We start from the raw sequence: 22,525 nt of genomic DNA, 5'->3' as shown, positions 1-22,525 counted from the left end.
TCTGGCCTACCACAATCAGCACAGTACATGAAGGGCTTCAGCACAAAAAGGTTATAAACCAAACGAAGAATGAACAAATTTTGAAAATCTGATCGAAACAAAAAATAAGAATATGATTCGGTAAACTCCTTTCAAAAGACTCGGCAGTATTTCAGAAGCCTTCTTTGAAGAGACTTGAAGAGACCCTTTCAAAAGGCTCGGAAGCCTCTTTTCAAGAGGCTCGGAAGCCTCCTTTCAAGAGGCTCGGAAGCCTCCTTTCAAGAGGCTCAGAAGCCTCCTTTCAAGAGGCTCAGAAGCCTCCTTTCAAGAGGCTCAGAAGCCTCCTTTCAAGAGGCTCAGAAGCCTCCTTTCAAGAGGCTCAGAAGCCTCCTTTCAAGAGGCTCGGAAGCCTCCTTTCAAGAGGCTCGGAAGCCTCCTTTCAAGAGGCTCGGAAGCCTCCTTTCAAGAGGCTCGGAAGCCTCCTTTCAAGAGGTTCGGAAGCCTCCTTTCAAGAGGTTCGGAAGCCTCCTTTCAAGAGGTTCGGAAGCCTCCTTTCAAGAGGCTCGGAAGCCTCCTTTCAAGAGGCTCGGAAGCCTCCTTTCAAGAGGCTCGGAAGCCTCCTTTCAAGAGGCTCGGAAGCCTCCTTTCAAGAGGCTCGGAAGCCTCCTTTCAAGAGGCTCAAAAGCCTCCTTTCAAGAGGCTCAGAAGCCTCCTTTCAAGAGGCTCGGAAGCCTCCTTTCAAGAGGCTCGGAAGCCTCCTTTCAAGAGGCTCGGAAGCCTCCTTTCAAGAGGCTCGGAAGCCTCCTTTCAAGAGGCTCGGAAGCTTCCTTTCAAGAGGCTCGGAAGCCTCCTTTCCAGAGACTCGAAAGCCTCCTTTCCAGAGACTCGGAAGCCTCCTTTCAAGAGGCTCAGAAGCCTCCTTTCAAGAGGCTCAGAAGCCTCCTTTCAAGAGGCTCAGAAGCCTCCTTTCAAGAGGCTCAGAAGCCTCCTTTCAAGAGGCTCAGAAGCCTCCTTTCAAGAGGCTCAGAAGCCTCCTTTCAAGAGGCTCAGACGCCTCCTTTCAAGTGGCTCAGAAGCCTCCTTTCAAGAGGCTCAGAAGCCTCCTTTCAAGAGGCTCAGAGCCTCCTTTCAAGAGGCTCAGAAGCCTCCTTTCAAGAGGCTCAGAAGCCTCCTTTCAAGAGGCTCAGGAAGCCTCCTTTCAAGAGGCTCGGAAGCCTCCTTTCAAGAGGCTCGGAAGCCTCCTTTCAAAAGGCTCGGAAGCCTCCTTTCCCGAGGCTGGGAAGCCTCCTTTCCAGAATCGCGGAAGCCGCCTTTACAGAGGCTCAGGCCTCCTTTACAGAGGCTCGGAAGCCTCCTTTCAAGAGGCTCGGAAGCCTCCTTTCACGAGCCTTGGAGGCCTTCTTTCAAGAGGCTCGGAAGCCTCCTTTCGAGAGGCTTGGAAGCCTCCTTCCGAGAAGCTTGGAAGCCTCCTTTCAAGAGGGTAGGAAGCCTCCTTTCAAGAAGTTCGGAAGCCTCCTTTCAAGAGGTTCGGAAGCCTCCTTTCAAGAGGCTCGGAAGCCTCCTTTCAAGAGGCTCAGAGCCTCATTTCCAAAGGCTCTGAAGTTTCCTTTCAAGAGGCTCAGAAGCCTCCTTTCAAGAGGCTCGGAAGTCTCCTTTCAAGGGCTCAGGAAGCCTCCTTACAAGGGCTCAGGAAGCCTCCTTTCAAGAAGCTCAGAAGCCTCCTTTCAAGAGGGTCAGGCCCCCTTTCAAGAGGCTCAGGAAGCCCCTTTCAAGAGGCTCAGAGCCTCCTTTCAAGAGGCTCAGGAAGCCTCCTTTCAAGAGGCTCAGGAAGCCTCCTTTCCAGAGGCCAGGCAGCCCCCTTTCAAGAGGCTCGGAAGCCTCCTTTCCAGAGACTCGGAAGCCTCCTTTCAAGCGGCTCAAAGGCCTCCTTTCAAGAGGCTCAGAAGCCTCCTTTCAAGAGGCTCAGAGCCTCCTTTCAAGAGGCTCAGAAGCCTCCTTTCAAGAGGCTCAGGAAGCCTCCTTTCAAGAGGCTCAGAAGCCTCCTTTCAAGAGGCTCAGAAGCCTCCTTTCAAGAGGCTCAGAAGCCTCCTTTCAAGAGGCTCAAGCCTCCTTTCAAGAGGCTCGGAAGCCTCCTTTCAAGAGGCTCGGAAGCCTCCTTTCAAGAGGCTCGGAAGCCTCCTTTCAAGAGGCTCGGAAGCCTCCTTTCAAAAGGCTCGGAAGCCTCCTTTCCCGAGGCTCGGAAGCCTCCTTTACAGAGGCTCGGAAGCCTCCTTTACAGAGGCTCGGAAGCCTCCTTTCCAGAGGCTCGGAAGCCTCCTTTCAAGAGGCTCGGAAGCCTCCTTTACAGTGGCTCGGAAGCCTCCTTTCAAGAGGCTCGGAAGCCTCCTTTCAAGAGCCTCGGAAGCCTTCTTTCAAGAGGCTCGGAAGCCTCCTTTCGAGAGGCTTGGAAGCCTCCTTCCGAGAAGCTTGGAAGCCTCCTTTCAAGAGGGTAGGAAGCCTCCTTTCAAGAAGTTCGGAAGCCTCCTTTCAAGAGGCTCGGAAGCCTCCTTTCAAGAGGCTCGGAAGCCTCCTTTCCAGAGGCTCGGAAGCCTCATTTCCAGAGGCTCTGAAGTTTCCTTTCAAGAGGCTCAGAAGCCTCCTTTCAAGAGGCTCGGAAGCCTCCTTTCAAGGGCTCGGAAGCCTCCTTTCAAGGGCTCGGAAGCCTCCTTTCAAGGGCTCGGAAGCCTCCTTTCAAGAGGCTCGGAAGCCTCCTTTCAAGAGGGTCGGAAGCCCCCTTTCAAGAGGCTCGGAAGCCCCCTTTCTAGAGGCTCAGAAGCCCCTTTCAAGAGGCTCCAGAAGCCCCTTTCAAGAGGCTCAGGCCTCCTTTCAAGAGGCTCCAGGCCTCCTTTCAAGAGGCTCAGGCCTCCTTTCAAGAGGCTCAGGAAGCCTCCTTTCAAGAGGCTCAGAAGCCTCCTTTCAAGAGGCTCAGGAAGCCTCCTTTCAAGAGGCTCAGGAAGCCTCCTTTCAAGAGGCCTCAGGCCTCCTTTCAAGAGGCTCAGGAAGCCTCCTTTCTAGAGCCTCGGAAGCCTCCTTTCAAGAGGCTAGGAAGCCTCCTTTTAAGAGGCTCACAAGCCTACTTTCAAGAGGCTCAGAAGCCTCCTTTCAAGAGGCTCGGAAGCCTCCTTTCAAGAGGCTCAGGAAGCCTCCTTTCAAGAGGCTCAGAAGCCTCCTTTCAAGAGGCTCAGGAAGCCTCCTTTCAAGAGCTCAGGAAGCCTCCTTTCAAGAGGCTCAGAAGCCTCCTTTCAAGAGGCTCAGAAGCCTCCTTTCAAGAGGCTCAGAAGCCTCCTTTCAAGAGGCTCAGAAGCCTCCTTTCAAGAGGCTCAAAATCCTCCTTTCAAGAGTCTCGGAAGCCTCCTTTTTAGAGGCTCAGAAGCCTCCTTTCAAGAGGCTCAAAAGCGTCCTTTCAAGAGGCTCGTAAGCCTCCTTTCAAGAGGCTCAGAAGCCTCCTTTCAAGAGGCTCAGAAGCCTCCTTTCAAGAGGCTCAGAAGCCTCCTTTCAAGAGGCTCAGAAGCCTCCTTTCAAGAGGCTCGGAAGCCTCCTTTCAAGAGGCTCGGAAGCCTCCTTTCAAGAGGCTCGGGGGCCTCCTTTCAGGAGGCTCGGGAGCCTCCTTCCAAGAGGCTCAGAAGCTTCCTTCCAGGAGGCTCAGAAGCTTCCTTCCAGGAGGCTCAGAAGCCTCCTTCCAGGAGGCTCAGAAGCCTCCTTCCAGGAGGCTCGGAAGCTGCCTTCCAGGAGGGTCGGAAGCCTCCCTTCGAGAGGCTCGGAAGCCTCCTTCCAAGAAGCTCGGAAGCCTTTTTCCAAGAGGCTCGGCAGCCCCCTTTCAAGAGGCTCGGGCGCCTCCTTTCAAGAGACTCGATAGCCTCCTTTAAAGAGGCTCGGTAGCCTCCTTTCAAGAGACTCGGTAGCCTCCTTTCAAGAGACTCGGAAGCCTCCTGTCAAGAGGCTCGGTAGCTTCCTTTCAAGAGGCTCGGGTGCCTCCTTTCAAGAGGCTTGGAAGCCTCCTTTCCAGAGGCTCGGAAGCCTCCTTTCCAGAGGCTCAGGCACCTCCTTTCAAGAGGCTCGTTAGCCTCCTTTCAAGAGGCTTGGTAGCCTCCTTTCAAAACGCTCGGTAGCCTCCTTTCAAGAGGCTCGGTAGCCTCCTTTCAAGAGGCTCGGTAGCTTCCTTCCAGGAGGCTCAGAAGCTTCCTTCCAGGAGGCTAGGAAGCTTCCTTCCAGGAGGCTAGGAAGCTTCCTTCCAGGTGGCTAGGAAGCTTTCTTCCAAGAGGGTCGGAAGCCTCCCTTCAAGAGGCTCGGAAGCCTCCCTTCAAGAGGCTCGGAAGCCTCCTTCCAAGAAGCTCGGAAGCCTTTTTCCAAGAGGCTCGGAAGCTTCCTTCCAGGAGGCTTCTTTCCAGATGCTCGGAAACCTCCTTTCCAGAGGCTCGGAAGCCTCCTTCCAAGAGGCTCGGAAGCCTCCTTCCGAGAGGCTCAGAAGCCTCTTTTCAAGAGGCTCGGAAGCCTACTTCCTATCAAGAGAGTCGTTAGTCGTAATCGTAGTTTCAGGAGGCTTGGAAGCTTGCTTCCTAGGGGCTCGAAAGCCTCCAAAAGTCTTGTGGGAAGCTTGACATATAACACCAATTTGAAACAGAAATTCAGAAAATTTTTAGTTTTGTGGTTTGTTTTTAATATATCTTATGAAAAACGCCTATTTTCATTTACAGCGAAAATAAAAAAGGGGGTACCTCAATGAAAGCATAAGTTTGACGGGGTACCTCTCAAGAGAAAGGTTGAGAATCGCAACTCTAACGTATCGTTTGGCCGAATTATCAGGACTAATATGCCGTTGCAATTCCTGATATGGTCGTTTGAAAGAAAGGACCACTTGGCAGAAAATATAAAAGCTTCTGCCAAACGACCCTTGCGGCCACATGACCTTTTCGGCCAAAGCACCATTCCGGCAAATAATATTTTCGGTCAAATGTTGGCCTATTTGTCCAAACGACTTTTTCGGCCATATGGCCAGTTCGACCGTATGTAAATTTCGGCAGTACGTCCATTTCGGCTAAATAACATTTTCGGCCATCTGGGTTTTGACTCAATGGTTTGTTTGGCGAAATAACATTTTCGGCCAAATACTTCTCGGTATTTTCGCCGTCGTTTGGCCGAAAGTCACACGAGCCATTTTTTTCGAAATCCACTTTGCCAAACGAAACTTTCGGCCAAAAGGCTCTTTCTACCAAACGACCATTTCGGCCAATGAGAATTTTCGGCCAATTGAGCTATTCGGCCAGCCATTTTTTTTTAGCTAAAGGAACTGTTTGACAACATTTTCGGCCAAACAACTTTCGGACAAGTGGCCTTCAGCCAAATGGCTTTCTGCCAACCCACTCTCATTTGTTCATAAATTCTATTTAGAAATTCTTTGGATTTCAACGGGAGATCCTTCAGAATTTCCACTCGAAGTTTTTCTTAATTTTAACGAAGAGCTTTACAAAATATTAATGGGCTTGGTGGTCATATGGCTATCAGTCATCGGAATGCTCGATTGCGTTAATAAGGTAACTAACAGCAAGAGAGCTAATAATTTCGGGTAATTTGAATTGAAAATCCACGGAATTTTGCGGAGTGTGGCACAACCGAAATTTGCTTTTGGTATTTCATTTTGTTTTGGTTAGTTCCAAAGAAATGTCCTTTATAGAATTGAAATGAAACTCGGTGGAATTCCGAAAAAAATTATCAATTGCCTTTGGGCTACCACAAACTGATAATCAAAATCCACCTCAGACCTTTTCTAATACTACAGTCAGTGGCGTAGCCACGGACGGGGGTGGTTTTGGGTATACCCCCCCCCCCCCCCAAGACAAAATTTTTGTTTTCGGAAAAAAAATGTTCAGAAAACCCCCCCCAGACCAATTTTCTGGCTACGCCACTGACTACAGTGATATCAAAATCAATGCAGCACCACGTTTTGACCATAGGTTTTGAGCCACATGGTTTTCTCCGGAAGTTTCGAAGGTATGGAAAAACCCTTGACTTTGTCATCGAGAGCTGCAACTTAATCTAATTAGTTAGTTCAGCAGTCAGTAAGCACTATAATAGCAGTCGAGTTCCTTTGCCCATGGGTGGACAACAAACACTTTTATATACAAAGCATCCGAAGAATCGGTCTCCGGTCTACTTGAACAGTTCATAGAGCTGTGGTTTTCACTTAATAACCACGGAACTCGAACATCGAACTTCTTAGATGGCCTTCCCTTGACTCTGGGAGTTTTTTTTTTTATTTTCCGAAGAAGTTTATGAAGAAAAGTAGTTCTCTGGGCTTTATTTTCAAAAGTAACCAATTCCCTTCTTCCGGATCTTTCAAAAAACAAACAAATAGTGGCTCCTCGGGATTAATTCCCAGTTACTTAGTAACTGGATTGATCTTGCTCTAAGATTCCTACTACGAACGGTTAAGCATTCATTTCATTTATTTAGTCTACATCTAAACAGGTAACACTGAATCAACAATTTGACGCCACAATACACGGTTCGAGGCCGCATCTATCCATCCTCGAATACTCCCCACGCTCGCCAAGTCGTTGTGCACCTGGTCTGCCCATCTCGCTCGCTGCGCTCCACGCCGTCTCGTACCTGCCGGATCTTGAGCGAACACCATCTTTGCAGGGTTGCTGTTCGGCATTCTTGCAACATGTCCTGCCCATCGTACCCTTCCGGCTTTAGCTACCTTCTGGATACTGGGTTCGCCGTAGAGTTGGGCGAGCTCATGGTTCATTCTTCGCCGCCACACACCGTCTTCTTGCACACCGCCAAAGATGGTCCTAAGCACCCGTCTCTCGAATACTCCGAGTGCTTGCAAGTCCTCCTCGAGCATTGTCCATGTTTCATGTCCGTAGAGGACAACCGGTCTTATTAGCGTCTTGTACATGACACATTTGGTGCGGTGGCGAATCTTTTTTGACCGCAATTTCTTCTGGAACCCGTAATAGGCCCGACTTCCACAGATGATGCGCCTTCGTATTTCACGACTGACATTGTTATTAGCCGTTAACAAGGATCAGAGTTAGACGAATTCCTCGACCACCTCGAAGGTATCCCATGTCGCCTTTCTTGAAGATGGGACATATAACCCCTTCCTTCCACTCCTCCGGTAGCTGTCCAGATTCTGACTATCAATTTGTGCAGGCAAGTGGCTAGCTTTTCCGGGTCCATCTTGATGAGCTCAGCTCCGATACCATCCTTATCAGCTGCTTTATTGGTCTTTAGCTGTTGGATGGCATCCTTAACTTCCCTCAAGGTGGGGGCTGGTTGGCTTCCATCGTCCGCTGAACTGACGTAGTCATCTCCTCCGCTGCCTTGACTTTCACTGCCTGTACTCTCAGCGCCATTCAAATGTTCCTCGTAGTGCTGCTTCTACCTTTCGATCACCACACGTTCGTCCGTCAAGATGCTCCCATCCTTATCCCGGCACATTTCGGCTCGCGGCACGAAGCCTTTGCGGGATGCGTTGAGCTTCTGATAGAACTTGCGTGTTTCTTGAGAACGGCACAGCTGTTCCATCTCCTCGCACTCCGCTTCTTCCAGGCGGCGTTCCTTCTCCTGAAAAGCCAGGTCTGCTGTCTCCGCTTCCGTCTACAACGTTCCACGTTCTGCCGAGTGCCTTGCTGCAGCGCGACCACCCGCGCTGCGTCCTTCTCCTCCAGAATCTGTCTGCACTCTGCGTCGAACCAATCGTTCCGTCGACTTCGTCCCATATACCCGACGTTGTTCTCCGCTGCGTCGTTAATGGCTGCTTTATCTGTATTCCAGCAGTCCTCAAGAAGGGCCACATCGAGCTCACCCTCTTCTGGCAACGCTGCCACGAGATGCTACGCGTATGCAGTGGCGACATCAGGTTGCTTCAGTCGCTCTAGGTCGTACCGCGGCGGTCGTCGGTACCGGGCGCAGTTTAACCATCACCAGATAGCGGTCTTTGTCGATGTTAGCGCCTCGATATGTCCTGACGTCGATAATGTCGGAGAAGTGCCGTCCATCAATCAGGACGTGGTAAGTTTGTGATTCTGTCTCCAGGTGTACCGATACGGAAGGCTGTGTTGGAAGTAGGTGCTGCGAATGGCCATATTCTTGGAGGCAGTGAAATAAATTAGTCGTAGGCCATTTTCGTTCGTCAGCCGGTGTGCGATGAACGTCCCAATAGTCGGTCTTAGCTCAAATCTCCTATGATGATTTTGATGTCGTGGCTTGGGCAGCTGTCGTACTCACGTTCCAGCTGCGCGTAGAATGCGTCCTTCTTATCATCAGTGCTTTCGGAGAATGGGCTATGGACGTTGATTATGCTGAAGTTGAAGAACCGGTCTTTGATCCTCAACCTGCACATTCTCTCGTTGATCGGCCACCATCCGATCACCCGCCTTTGCATATCGCCCATCACTAAGAAAGCTGTTCCCAGCTCATGTGTGTTGCCGCCGCTCTGGTAGATGGTATGATTACCTCTAAACGTTCGCACCATTGATCCCTTCCAACAAACCTCCTGCAGCGCTACGATGCCGAATCCACGGTCCTTGAGCACATCGGCGAGTATGCGTGTGCTCCCGATGAAGTTGAGAGATTTGCAGTTCCACGAACCGAGTTACCAATCGCTAGTCCCTTTTCGTCGCAGTGGTCTTCGCCGATGGTTCGGAGGACCATGGTGCACAGTTTCACTTAGAGTCCCTCGCTGGCACTCGGACGATGATCAGCCGCCCCTAATATGGAGAACAGACGCTGTTGTGAGCCGATCCTGACATGGAGAACAAAGGCTCAATAATATTTGCACCTCCGGAGAGGAGCAAACCCCACCTTCCCTGTCAGCATACGACCATAGTTCCCACCGGGGTTGGTTACCTGATCTTCCCTAAGGTTGCTCGTATGCCGGCCAGCACCGCGGGGAGGTAAGAATAGGAACGCATAGCATGGTTGTAAAATAAATTTGCCACTTCACTGGATGTTCCAGAAATTCTGTAGAATCATGGATCATTTACTGACCATTCACAGTTAATACATTTTTCTTGCATTGATTCTGAGAATCACTCCAAAACCGAACTTTTGATAGAAGGTTAGGAGACCCATAGTGTTATATACAAATCGATTCAGTTCGACGAATTGAAGTGATGTCTGTATGTGTGTGTATGTATACAAAAATGTGAGCCACGCTTAACGTACTTAATATTATCCAATTTGCTCGCAAGAGGTTGCAATCGACGCGAATTGCGGTCTAGTTTTTCCCTATTAAAAATTGGCCCGATCGGTCATTGCGTTTCAAAGTTATTAAAAAAAACATTGTTTTTTGCCAAAAGTTGGGAAGAAAATTTCAAAAACAATTTTTTTTTTCAATTGTTGAAGCAATATTCAAATGACCGTCGATGATTGTCGTACCGGCGCACACTTCCAGTCCTATGAAGTTAGCCAAGGTTGATTAGAATCCGACTTGAGAGCTCGTTTTTCCGGAGAAATGTGTCTGTTGATGTGTTGTACAGAAATCCTTGGAAGCCCGATAACATTCCGCCCACTACTGTATCGGACGGCAGAAACTGTATCCAACCTGTATCAAAAATAAAATTGATCAGATCGACGTCGCATGCCGGATAGTCAAATTTAAAACAGTCACCGTCGTTAGGTAATGATGGCATGATATTCTCGTTAAGAAGTACGATGATTGGCTTATCTTCTTCCTCTTATCTTCTTATTATTGGCATTTTATACATTACCCACTAGGACATTGCCGCCTCGCAGCTTAGTGCTGTCTCAGCACTTTCACAGTTATTAACTGCGAGGTTTCTAAGCCATGTTACCATTTTTGCATTCGTATATCATGAGGCTAACACGATGATACTTTATGCCCAGGGCAGTCGGGACAACTTCCAAACCGAAAACTGCCTAGGCCGGCACCGGGAATCGAACCCAGCCACCCTCAGCATGGTCTTGATTTGTAGCCGCTCATGTTACCGCTAGGCTAAGGAAGGCCCTCATGATTGGCTTATGGTGGACATCAATAGGTAGTAGTGGAGATATTGGCTGAACTTTATCAACGATCTCAGGGAGACTGGCAAAAATCATATCGAGAAGCTTTCCGTTTATGTTTACTAACTGCGAACACCACCTCGCGAATGATGATTTATTAAATCGTTACGATCACATTTGAAAAATGTGTAATCGGAAGAAATTTCACTACCTACTACTTATATCTGCTCGCTCCCACGATTCTGTGAAAACAAATACGTCATTATCACAGATGGATAACACCAAACGAAGCTCTCGCAACCCTCTGACATTCTGGTAGTAGGGTAACGATGGTATTTTGGACATCTGAATATATTTTGGACTTTTGGTCATATTTTCTGCAATTTGTTATATAAATATGGTTAGAAACGTGATTATGAAAGAGACTAAACAGACACATGATTCCTATTGATTTAGAGCAAGCTAAGCAGAAAAACACGCAAAATATAGCCAAAAGTCCAAAATATATTCAGATGTCCAAAATACATAATTTACCCTATACAAATATCATGTGATCAGAAGAATGTTGGGTGGTGGTAGGCGTAACTGGAAGAGGAAGTGTACTGAAAAGTGAATGAGCGCTTTTATTTCTAACACGAGGCGGACAACTTTTAAATTCCGTTTACTTACTTTAACTAGAATTTAGCATAACCAACTTGACTAGCAATCTACTATTTGATCATAGTTTGGCAACAATCTACATCATTAGACAATACCCTTGAACTGAACAAAGAAGGGATAAAATAAACCTCGAGTAACAATATGAGTAAACGCAAAACTTTGGTTATTGGATTGCTTTTTTGCTGTCTGCACGGGCACCGAAACGCCCGCTCCAACCTGATGTGTGTTATGTAGGTACGTAGCACTGCTTGTAGCCGTGCAGCTGCTTTCCCATCAACCGTTATCACTTCTAATTTTCGCCAAAACAGCGAAACAAGCTTAGATCAAAATCCTTTCCTTCGAAGAGGATTTATTGCGTGCCCCGCGCGCCGATTCACCTTTGTCCTACTACACCTAATCATTTTGTCTCGCACGTCTGTCACCTGAAGCTACCTGCCATATGTATATAGGTCCCAGTTGGGAGCACTTCTTCCTGGGTGGCCAGGCCACCCACATTCCCATCGTCATTCACTCATTCACTCCCACGTTTGAAGTTTAGGAGAATGTGTTATTACGATCCACCGTATGCTTGTAAAATAGTTGAAACGCTTACCGAAATTTGTTTATTAATATGTATGTGGTGCATGTGTACTGGTTATGGAACACTACAATGATGACCGACAAGAATGACTCGATTTCAATGTTTAAAATCATTTCTGGAACAGATTCTGAAGAAAAAATAAGTTTCACACTCAATGAGTAAAAAAAAACTTTTGTTATTTTCTGCAGAAAAAAAGCAATATTTAGATGAGAAAGTTTACGGCACAAATAAAGAATGGCATTTGAATTTGTCTAAATCAGCCCCACGACAGTGTCTTCAGGTTCCACGTGTTGCATGATTTATGTGATTTGTTTAACTCTCGTGTGCTCTTCGTGATGTGTTTTTAGCGCTTTCTATCTGTCTCCGAGGCTACGCTAATTGTTGCTTTCAGCTTTCCTTCCACTGTGCAGAGCACAGCATAAAGTTTGCTAAGCAAATTAATTTGTTCATTTTATCTCTTCACTTTTTTATGTTCTACAACGCTTCCGTTTACGTGACGATGACCACGCTGACAACTGCCTGCTACGATTGTGGATGTCCTGTTTCTTCTATTGTCGTTCGCTGCTGTCAACCTGCTTTCGGGGCACCTCCCGTCATGATGATAATTGCGACAAACATTTGCATAACTCTCGGCGATAAAATTGACGAACAAAACAACGACAAAAAAATACGACCACGAATGGTAATGAAATCCAACAGCAATCTACTGGAGAAGACAACCGATGCGGTAATTAAGGCGGCCAAAACGGGCGATTTGGTGATGGTAAGTGATATCCCGATTCGTTCTTTGTCATTGCTTGCTTAGGGTCCGCGTTTCACCCCAAGACAGCTCTGAGAGCTGAATGCACTCGGTAATTTGAACGATACCTCATGCAAATTAATGTGATTCGTTTTTGATTTTAAGGACGAACTTTCAAGGGTACCATTATCAAAACTGAAGCAATGAGCAGCTGCCATCTTTTCATTTTACGCTTGCTGCGACGCAGCAAAGCCAAAATAAAAAGATGACAGTTATTCGTTGATTCTTTGTTGATATTGGTCCTCTGAAAATGCGAGGTAAAATTTATTTGGATTCTGGACAGTTTCACCTTAACTTCTAGTCAGATAAAGAGTTTTTGGCTGCAATTCTTGCTATTTTTGAAGTTCTGTTATCCGTTTCACTATGTCCAATTTTCATTTTCTCCGTCACACGTGCCAAATGTCGTTTGATTCATTTTTAATTTCATTCAAATCAAATAGCGTTCAGACTAAAAACGGTCAAATTGCCGAGGATCCACTGTATTTGCGTTTATCTAATCAAAATATCAAGAAAAGGTCTTTTCTGTCAGGTTTTACAAAAAAGGCAGTCAGCTGTCTTGCCCCATCTCACGTCGGAATTATCGGGGTTGATATAATAATCCAACTTTGACCTACTATGATTCCACAAAATAATCAAGTTAGAACGCCATCTTGGAGGAAACTTTTCACCATTCTCTGCCAGAGTCGTTGAAATGCACGGCAAAGCCGTCGTTGTTCGTTGCGAGTGAGCTAAAATTATTAACCGCCAACGAACGAAGGTGCAATAATAAATTGCGTACCCGTTCAACGCCTGCAAGGTAAACTTTTTCCGCAAACAGCAAAGAACCGGTTGTTTATCTTCTTCGCTGCATCCGGTGGAACTTTTCAGCAGACAAATATTCCCGCCCGCTGCTATACCTACCTTGGCTTCTGTCGGAATAGAATCGTGAGGTTGGACTGCGGTCATGGCTCAAGCGACGCGCCAGAGCAAATGGGCAAAAATGAACGCCTTTTAATTAAAAGTTTTGTTCTGGTCTATTGTTCTTTCCGGTTGCGTTCTGTGTTGGTTGAGCACAGCTGCTTATATTTTATTCAACTGGGCTCGTGCCGCACTGCAAGCAGTATAAAATTTGTGCGGTCAAAAGTTGACTTCATTAATTTGACATTGTGAATTCTCGGCTTCCGTCGACAGAGGTCTATTCCGCAGGTTTTGGGTCATTCTTATAATATAATAAGAAACGATCGAAGCAAAAAATCGATGAGAAAAGTACCAACTTTCGTCTTATAATTGCGCTTAACAAACTGAATGCTCGTTTGAAACGCGATTTTGTGATTTCTACTCTTGATAATGGCTAAATTTTATAACCCACAGTTAAAGGACCTGCACATGCAAGGATACTCGCTGCTGTCGATTGATTCCAGCGGTCAGACGGCGCTGCACTACGCTTCTCGGTACGGACACAAGGACATCGTGCGGTATCTGATTTCCTACGCCCCGAACAGCATCGTCAACATGATCGACAACGAAACGTAAGTATGTGTGTATGTGATTATGTTCTAATCAATAACAATCCAATCATCAGGCATTGGGAATAAACTTTTTTGACAAAACGTTACATACTGGCGCTTGACTTTTGCAGCTTCTTGAAAATCGGATTTTGGTTTTACATTTTCTAAAGATTCAATTGTTGGCGATATAAAATATTCGGGATACTCCTGTGACACAGTTATCGGTCACGTCCCCAGAAACAGACTGGTGACATGCGCTATTTAATTGATTTGGAAATTATTCAGTTTTAAAATTGTTGAGGGTTCGTCGCTTGTGAACTTTCTTCTATGTTTCCGTAGAAGTCATTTGCATGATTTATACACATATACGTTTAGACCACTAAGTTATTTCAACAATCTGATCTTTTTTGTCTAGGTGAGTGTTTTTCAGGAGAACATGGATTCCATATGGCAGGGTGGGTAGAAATATAAAAATGTTCATTATGTATCATACATATGTATAAGAAGCATATGGGCATATGGAGGCGCATGGTGCATTTATTTATCAACTTTGTGATAAATCCCATCATATCTGTAAAATGATTTCACAAATGTACGGGAACCCACAATGAGATTGTATCGACAGCAAGGCTGTTGCTGTTGTCAACTCTTCAGTTCTAAACTGAACAAGAACAAACAACGTCAAAAACAAAAAACAAAATAACTGATTTCCTCGAAGAGAGAGGAATCGACATCGCTATTATTAGATGCATCTCAAACCTAAAGTAGACGTCTTCGTTCCTAAATTCCGCCTTTTAAGGCTTGATCGCTCTTGTTCCGCAGTAGGGGGCGTGGCTGTTGCCGAGTTTTCAGCCGATAATGATCGAAGCGTCGGCCCGGTTACTTGCATCGCAGACTGCTGTCCCATTCCCAGACATGTAAATCGACAAGACGGGACTGCAGCATCATCAAGTTGACTTGGTGGCTTCTTCTTCTTCTTCTTATTGGCATTACATCCCCAAACTGGGACAGAGCCGCCTCGCAGCTTAGTGTTCATTAGGCACTTCCACTGTTATTAACTGTGATGTTTCTAAGCCAAGTTACCATTTTTGCATTCGTATATCATGAGGCTAATAAGATGAAACTTTTATGGACAGGAAAGTCGAGAAAATTTCCAATACGAAAATTGCCTAGACCGGCACCGGGAATCGAACCCAGCCACCCTCAATGTGGTCTTGCTTTGTAGCCGCGCATCTTACCGCACAGCTAAGGAAGGCCCCTTGGTGGCTTGGACGACACAACATTGCTGGCGACCTCAATGCAAAGCATACAACCGATCTCGATGGAACCAAAATGGAACAGGTCGGCCACTACACCATCCGGAGGAGTCCGATCAGAGAATGTCATACTCGTTATGCCAGCTCATAGCATCAAGTCGGTTTATTTGGTTTCGATCAATACATCTAAACGACTCTCGTTGGCTCCTCCCGGAACAAGTATATGAATCGTGTACAGCAATATCGACACAATCTTTTTGATTCAATTTCCATTTGTTTGACCCATTGTTATCTCTGTAACTTTTCTACACCCCAGGAAATAATTATAAGGCATTCACTGATTTTCATACAAAATGGTCATGTTTGAAGATCAAAATTTTGATTTTTAGCAATTGGATTGTGGATATATTTGGCATTCCAGCCTAAAATGACCTAAATTTTCAATCAATGATGGTGGATTGTATGCACGTTTGCAGAAAAGACACGTTTTAGCTGGAAATAAGTCCCAACAAAAAACGACTAAAATAAAACTGCCAACAAATAGAAACTTTTCATAAAAAATTGAAAATTGCCAATAAAGAAATCAGGGTATGAGCAATAAATAAATATAAAATTTTCACAAATAATGCAAATTTGTTTCAAGCAATTAAGAATTTTACACAAAACAAAAATAAATTAGCACTTTTAAAAGCAAAAATTTCAGTTATAAAAGAAGAATCAAAATGTTCTTCGCAAAAATACAAAATTTGTGCAACTAGTTGCAAAAAGATGATTTTTTTAGCACGAGTTGTACGTTTATCCAATGAGGCTTGCCGAGTTTTGCAACGAGTTGCACACGCTATGTTTTGCAATGACGGAAAATGGACTTGAATTTGTTAAAACTGCACCAAAATTGTACAATCTAATTTACTCCACATGATCATTCTTGCCAATAAATTATGTTGCAGCATAGAATTTGGGATTTAATGGAAATCCAATTGGAGATCCAAAATGATAAAGCATGAAAGCTACCATTTTCGGCCACGCCCATTTTCTCCGATACTAAGGAAAGGGAAGGAAATGTTGATATGCCATCTACTTAACGAGAGGCTAGCAACTCACCGACGCCCTCATAGATGTCAAGGAGTTAGATGGTTGGTATCATCATAAACAAATGATAGCAAATTTGTGAAAAGACGTTGGAAGTGACTTTGTTAAGAATTTTGTGTCACTGCGTTTTCCTGGCTGATGATTCTTCTCGGATGGGGCGAAGGTATTAGCCTTGCCCTGGCCTAGGTTTAAGCGCTTGTACTCGCTCTCTGAAACGATAAAGAGAAGTAAAATTGAAAACCTCCCTCCCCCGCTCCCGTGTCATCGAAAACTTTCAAATCACACACCAACATTTGATTTCATGAACACATTTTCTCAATATAATGGTGAAAATGTGCTTGCCCTCTTGGCTAAAATCAAAAACACATTTCTGAATTCATCTAACAGACTAAACCTGGTAAATATTAAAAAACATCTTCCATCCGTAAAAGAGTTTTACTGCTTGCAAGATATCGTCACTTCGATTAGTTTTCGTATGATATAAACGCAGATCAAAGTGATAATATTTCATTTATGTTTAGCAATATGTGACTTTAGGACGTGAAGGCTCAAATAAGATAAATGGAATCACGTTTTCCTGTTCTGTGAATGGTCACTTGAATCCTAACAGCTCGATAGCAGTTATACCCGCGGTTACAAGTAACCGTTCCGGAGCATGATTGGTTTTGGCGAACTGGTTTAAAGACAACAACAAGAATTCTACCTTCAAACCAAACCATCCGGACCCAGAACAGAAGTGCCAATCCTCTAATCCTCTCGTAGATCAAAATTGCAATTATTTTTTTATCAAAGAGAAAACCGACACCAATTCCTCTCCGCTCCAAATCCAAACAGCTCAGTAAAAACTCCCGTCACTGTCTGTGAATTGGTTCGTGATCAAGTGTCAAGTTTAACGGAAACCTACCGTATAATTTGAACTGGAAATTATAGGTAAAATACTTATCTGGACACTTCGTAGACTCAATCACTTCCCGAAAACCGTTGAAGATAGTTTCTATCTCTACACAATTTCAAATCATGATAATTCTGCTGCTGCTGGCTGGTTTGAATTACTACCAGCCGAAATCTGCCAATTCGCGCACAAAATTCTGATCAAACACGGGAGAAGTTTTCTAGCACATCCGTATCAGATCAAGGCACACTCTGTTTTTTCGCTAATTTATTTTTGTAAGGGTAGCCCCTTAGTGAAACTTCGAGCATCTTTTTTTGTTTGGAACATTTTAGGAAAAAAAAATTTTGTCTTGCTTTACATATTAGGATGTTTTACTAATTATTTTTCCACATATTATCCGCTTTTCAAAAGCCCATGGAACACGCTTTCAGAATATTTTTAAAAAGGTTGAAAAATATTGACTGCAGGCAGCTGAAGATATTGGCAGTTGAATAATGCATTGGTTTTTCAAAAACTAAAATATATCTAGTTCTGATGCCTATATACATATATATTGATAACCATATGGCTTAGGGGAGGGGGGGGGGGGGGGTCCCGTAGCGTAGTTGGCTACACGTTCGCCTTATAAGCGAATGGTCATGAGTTCGATTCCCAACCCCTCCACCAAAACCCTTGTCAGTCTCCAAAAGCGCAGTTCGTACGGTGTCTAACACGGCTGCCTGATGACGACTGACAAAACTTTTCTCTTTTCCTCCAACTCCAACGTACCTCGATAAATGGCAACCGAACAGAGCAACGATCATTGGATACACCATACGGCCAAATGGACACAATGGACTCATGATGAGATGAACTGGCAAAACGACAAAAATAACGAATTGTGGATATCTAAAAATAGATTCTGTGTGGATTCTGTACAGCAGAATAGCACAGTAGATCACGGCACAGTAGCGGTTAAGAACACAGAGTGCCTACTAAATAAATATATGAATAAAAAAAATGACTTAGAGTGCTGATGTTCTGGTGCTTAATGCTCAACAGCATTAGCTTTTAGTAGGTCAACTCGCATTACGAATTGTTTTCGATTTGATTTTCTATCGCCTGATTTCCCTTTGTGGAGTGGTGCGAAATCCCCGATCGTCAAACCGGTCGGACAGCGACCTGCCGTTCCATCACCAACATCGTTGGAGGCCTCTCCGGAGCTACCGAAGCCAGTGAGTCAGACTGAACCGTCCGGTAAAAAAAATCAGCCAGCAAGCCAGCCCGCTGCAAGCACTGCACGAACGGCATCATCTAGCCCGCTTTTGCAAAAAGCAAAAACAATACGCATGCTGCAGCAGCTCATCGTCGTCATCGCTGCAAACACACGTACAGAAAGTCAATTAACGCGTTTCGATCACATAGCCGAACCAACAACGAGATGGATGAATCGTCAACATAAACGAGAAGTAGCCAAAGACGAGGTCCCTCGCCCGACAAGAAACAACGACCCGATGACGACGAGCGGGATGAAGGCAACAAATCATAAATGGCTCCTTTTTAGAGATTCGGAAGCATCCGTTCAAAAGGCTCGGAAGCTTCCTTTCAACAGGCTGGGAAGCCCCCTTTCAAGAGGTTCGGAAACCTTCTTCCAAGAGGCTCGGGAGCCTTTTTTCAAAAGGCTCAGTAGCGTTCTTTCAAAAGTCTCGGAAGCTTCCTCTCAACTGGTTCGGAAGCCTCGTTCAAGAGGCTCGGAAGCCTTCTCTCACGGAAGCCTCCTTTCAAGAGATTAAGAAAATTTCTTTAAACAAAAAACTCGGATGCTTCCTTTCAAAAGGCTCAGTAGCTTCCGTTCAAGAGGCCCGAAAGCCTCCTTTCAAGAGGCTCGGAACTTCCTTTCAACTGGTTCGGAAGCCTCGTTCAAGAGGCTCGGAAGCCTCCTTTTAAGAGATTTGGAAAATTCCTTTAAAAAAAACTCGAAAGCTTCCTTAAAAGTGGTTCGGAAGCCTCCTTTCAAGAGGTTCGGAAGCCTCCTTTCAAAAATTTCGGAAGCCTCCTTGCGAGACGCTCGTATACCTTCTTTGAACAAACTCGTAAGCACCTTTCATAAGGCCTTTCAAGAAGCTCGGAAGCCTCCCTTCAAAAGGCTCGGAAGCTTCCTTTCAAGATTCGGAGCCTTCCTTTAAAATACTGAGAAGCTTCCTTTCAAGTGGTTCGGAAGCCTCTTTTCAAGAGGCTCGTAAGCCTTCTTCAAGAGGCCCGGGAGTCTCCTAATATTTCACGAAATAACGAAAATTTGAAACAACTTTTTGAATGAAAACCATGTGAATAATGGAGAGCCATATATCCCGTTAGCATTCTAGTCCGTTTTTCATATATCTTGTTAGTTACGCTTATTTTTATTACGGCGATAAAGGGTAGATCAGTGTGTGCAATAGTTCGAAGGTTGAGAGCCGCTGATCTGGTGGTCTGGTGCATGTGCTATGGAGTGTGGATTCGATTCCCGCCCCGTTAAGGAGGAAACTTTTCGTGATCGAAAAATTCTCCATTGGTCCACAAGATGTTATGTGTCCGTTGTCTCATGCTAGGTGTTAAAGTGTTCAGTCTGTACAGAGGTCTGGTCGAAGACGGTGTTCCTGTCTTTTTAATGACGAACCCCACGCAACTCCACGAACCTTCATCTACCTCGATATCGCATGACTGCAGAACGAACAGCTATCCTTGCTAGGCTTTGTCGTTTTCGCAAATGTGGACCACATGAGGAGAGGTATACAGCTGTTGCGGTGAAGGATCACATCCCAGTAACTCACGTCGAAAAGAGTTTAGATTGCAGGTTGATCGCGCTGAGAGTCCACGATACGACGATATGCAACGTTTACGCTCCCTCCGGCATTGCGCAGCGAGCGACCAGAGACATGTTTTTTTCAATTGCACGCTAGCATACTATCTCCGTCACCGCACCGCAAACATTATTATCCTCGCTGACTGTAGGGGAGCGGACCAGCACTGGTTCCAGAACCTATTTGGCCGTTTATACTCCACGATTTCCGTAAGCCAGTATCCTGCAATCCGGTTTCTGCCTTGCGTGCACCGTACTCACTTCCACACTTCTGACAGTCCCGTATTCAAAGTTCTCTATGGCTACTTTGTTATTTCTATATGCTCGAATAAACTTTCAACGTGACTTCAACAAACGTATATTTATATATCGTATGAAACCCTACACCCCCATCCATCGATAGATAAATTAATTAATATGGCTTACATCAATACGTGATGTAATCCTTCATTCTACTAGGTTCCATTCTCTTTCTCTTTGAACCCTTTTCTGTACCACTCTTTTCGGTGGGGGGCAGTGTTCCAGCAGCTGATGCATCCAGATTCTCGTTGGGGTTGATGATAGGATGTGCCTTGTCATGAGTGTTATCTTTCTGGTGTGTCGCATGGTCTATTCCTGAAGTACCAGGCTTTGGTAATTGTTTGAGATGAGCTGCACTCCTGTTGTATAATTTTCCAGATAAAGACGAACGAATAGTTACATCTGTACCACGTTTATCGTGAACCGTATACTCTTCCGATGCGAACTCTGTGCTAAACTTATTCTCCTTTCTCAGTCGCTTCGCAATTACTGTATCTCCCACTTCAATTCCACTAAGTCTAGCTTTTCTACGGTTGTCGGCGTATAATCTTCCTTTTTCTTTTTCCAGCATATCGTGATCTCGCATGGCTTCATCTGAATCGCCAAGTAACGGCACACTAGGAAGCTTTGAGCGCAACCGTCGTCCGAACATAAGTTCGGATGGCGCTTTTCCAGTCGTGGAATGCGTTGCTGAATGATACATCAATAAATACTTTCGCAATTCCGTACGCCAATCTTGACCTAGCTCTTGAGCAATTTTCAAACGCTTCAATATGGAACGATTCTGTCGTTCGACCTCACCATTCATTTGGGGCCAGTAAGGAATGGTATTTATCAAATGTATCCCGTATTCGACACAGAACTTACGAAACTCTTCTGACGAAAATTGCGGACCATTGTCCGCTCGGAGTGATTCAGGAATGCCATAACGAGAAAATACTGTTACCAGTTCTTGAATAGTTGACGTTGTTGTAATGTCGTTCATTTCTATGACTTCCACATACCTGCTGTAATAGTCAACGCAGACCAGAAGATATTCCCCTTCAGGAAGAGGACCCAGAAAATCAATCGCTATTTGTTCCCAAGAACGAGAGGGGAGCTTTGTTCTTGCCATTGGTTCGGGCGGATTTGGCGCACTTACTAAAGAACAACCTCGACAGCACTTCACACATTCTTCTACCTGCGTATCCATTTTAGGCCACCACACATTGGCTCGTAAGTGTCCTTTCATTATTCGAACGCCTGGGTGACCCTCATGCGCTAACTGAAGTACTCTTTGTTGAAGATTTCGGGGAATCACTACACGATCATCCCTTAACAGTACACCGTCTACCTGACAAAGCTCGGTGAATAGCAGTTTGTAGGGTAACGGTAGGTCACCAGATTTTGTGGATTCCAAGGCGTGGAAAACTTTAATTATATCTTCGTCCAGCTTACTGGCTTCCTGAATTTCTTTCCATTTCACTGCAACGGCTGCAGCGGCAGAGCGCACTATTTCACGGGCTACTAATTCTTCCGATTCATCAAATGCTCTAGGAGGAGACACAGATAATCTGGAAAGCACATCAGCAATATTTGAAGGCCCGGGTGTGTAAACAACCTTGTACTGAAATCCTTGTAATCGTAACACCCACCTCTCAATGCGCGCACATGGTCTCGATGATGGTGTGAATAGGAATGTTAAGGCCTTGCAATCTGTTACTAGGTCGAACTCTTTGCCTAACAAGTAGATCTGAAATCGTTCAACACTCCATACAAGAGCTAATGCTTCCTTCTCGGTATGACAGTATCTCCTCTCCGTCTCTGTGAGTGATTTAGATGCGTAACAAATAACTCGTGGTTGTCTAGTTTCCCTGTCAGTTTGGATCAATACTGCTCCAAGCGCATGTGGGCTTGCATCAGCAATTACTGCTGTATTATCTTCCATTTTGAAAAACCCCAGCGATTTAGCATTGGCGATTAGGAGTTTTATTTTGTTGAAAGCACTTTCTTCGGCATCGTTCCAATGGAAACGTATCGCCTTTTGAGTGAGTTTACGTAACGGTTCATCAACTTCAGCAAGATTAGGAATAAATTTTCCCATATAATTGGCCAAGCCGAGGAAACTTCTGACCTCGCTTTCGTTTGAAGGTCGACGAAAACTCATAACAGCATCCCTTTTTGCGTTTAATGGTTCGATGCCATTAGAATCGATTTTGAATCCCAGGAATTCAAATTCCGTAACTCTCATCTTACATTTCTCCCAATTTAAAACGACACCCCTTTCTTCAAATCTTGCAAGGACCTGTAACAGGGATTCATTTGTTTTTCAATACAATAATAATATTATTAATTCAATAGCATTTATTTAACGAATACTCGTGTGGTACAACTCATACCTTCTCGAGGCGAGAATCGTGTTCCTCAAAGTTTTCCCTTCAACGCCGACGTCATCCAGGTACCAATACGCACCTTCGCAGTCCGCTAACATCTCATCCATGGTGCGTTGGAAGATTTCTGGGGCCGACACTAATCCAATCGGCAGTCGCTTAAATCTGTATAAGCCGGTGTGTAACAAATGTAGTGATGTCTTTAGAATCGTCGTCCAATTCTAATAAGAAGAACGCATCCTTCACATCAAGAACACTCCAGATCCTGCCTTTTCCGATTTTGGA

The 22,525-nt window shown here is 45.2% G+C and overlaps 1 protein-coding gene across 2 annotated transcripts in view; it reads left to right on the top strand.

Annotated features, from left to right (window-relative positions):
* LOC134207814 (eye-specific diacylglycerol kinase) overlaps positions 1-22,525 on the top strand; it is a 312,235-nt gene that overhangs the window by 277,780 nt on the left and 11,930 nt on the right. For both annotated transcript variants that reach the window (XM_062683748.1, XM_062683749.1), the window contains 2 exons: positions 11,930-11,993; positions 13,380-13,537. In XM_062683748.1, coding sequence (XP_062539732.1) covers positions 11,930-11,993; positions 13,380-13,537 — 222 coding nt within the window. The remainder of the gene's footprint in view (positions 1-11,929; positions 11,994-13,379; positions 13,538-22,525) is intronic.

The sequence above is a fragment of the Armigeres subalbatus genome, chromosome 1, assembly GCF_024139115.2.
Source record: "Armigeres subalbatus isolate Guangzhou_Male chromosome 1, GZ_Asu_2, whole genome shotgun sequence".
In the NCBI taxonomy this organism is placed as follows: domain Eukaryota; kingdom Metazoa; phylum Arthropoda; class Insecta; order Diptera; family Culicidae; genus Armigeres; species Armigeres subalbatus.
This window is presented reverse-complemented; position numbering and strand designations above follow the sequence as displayed.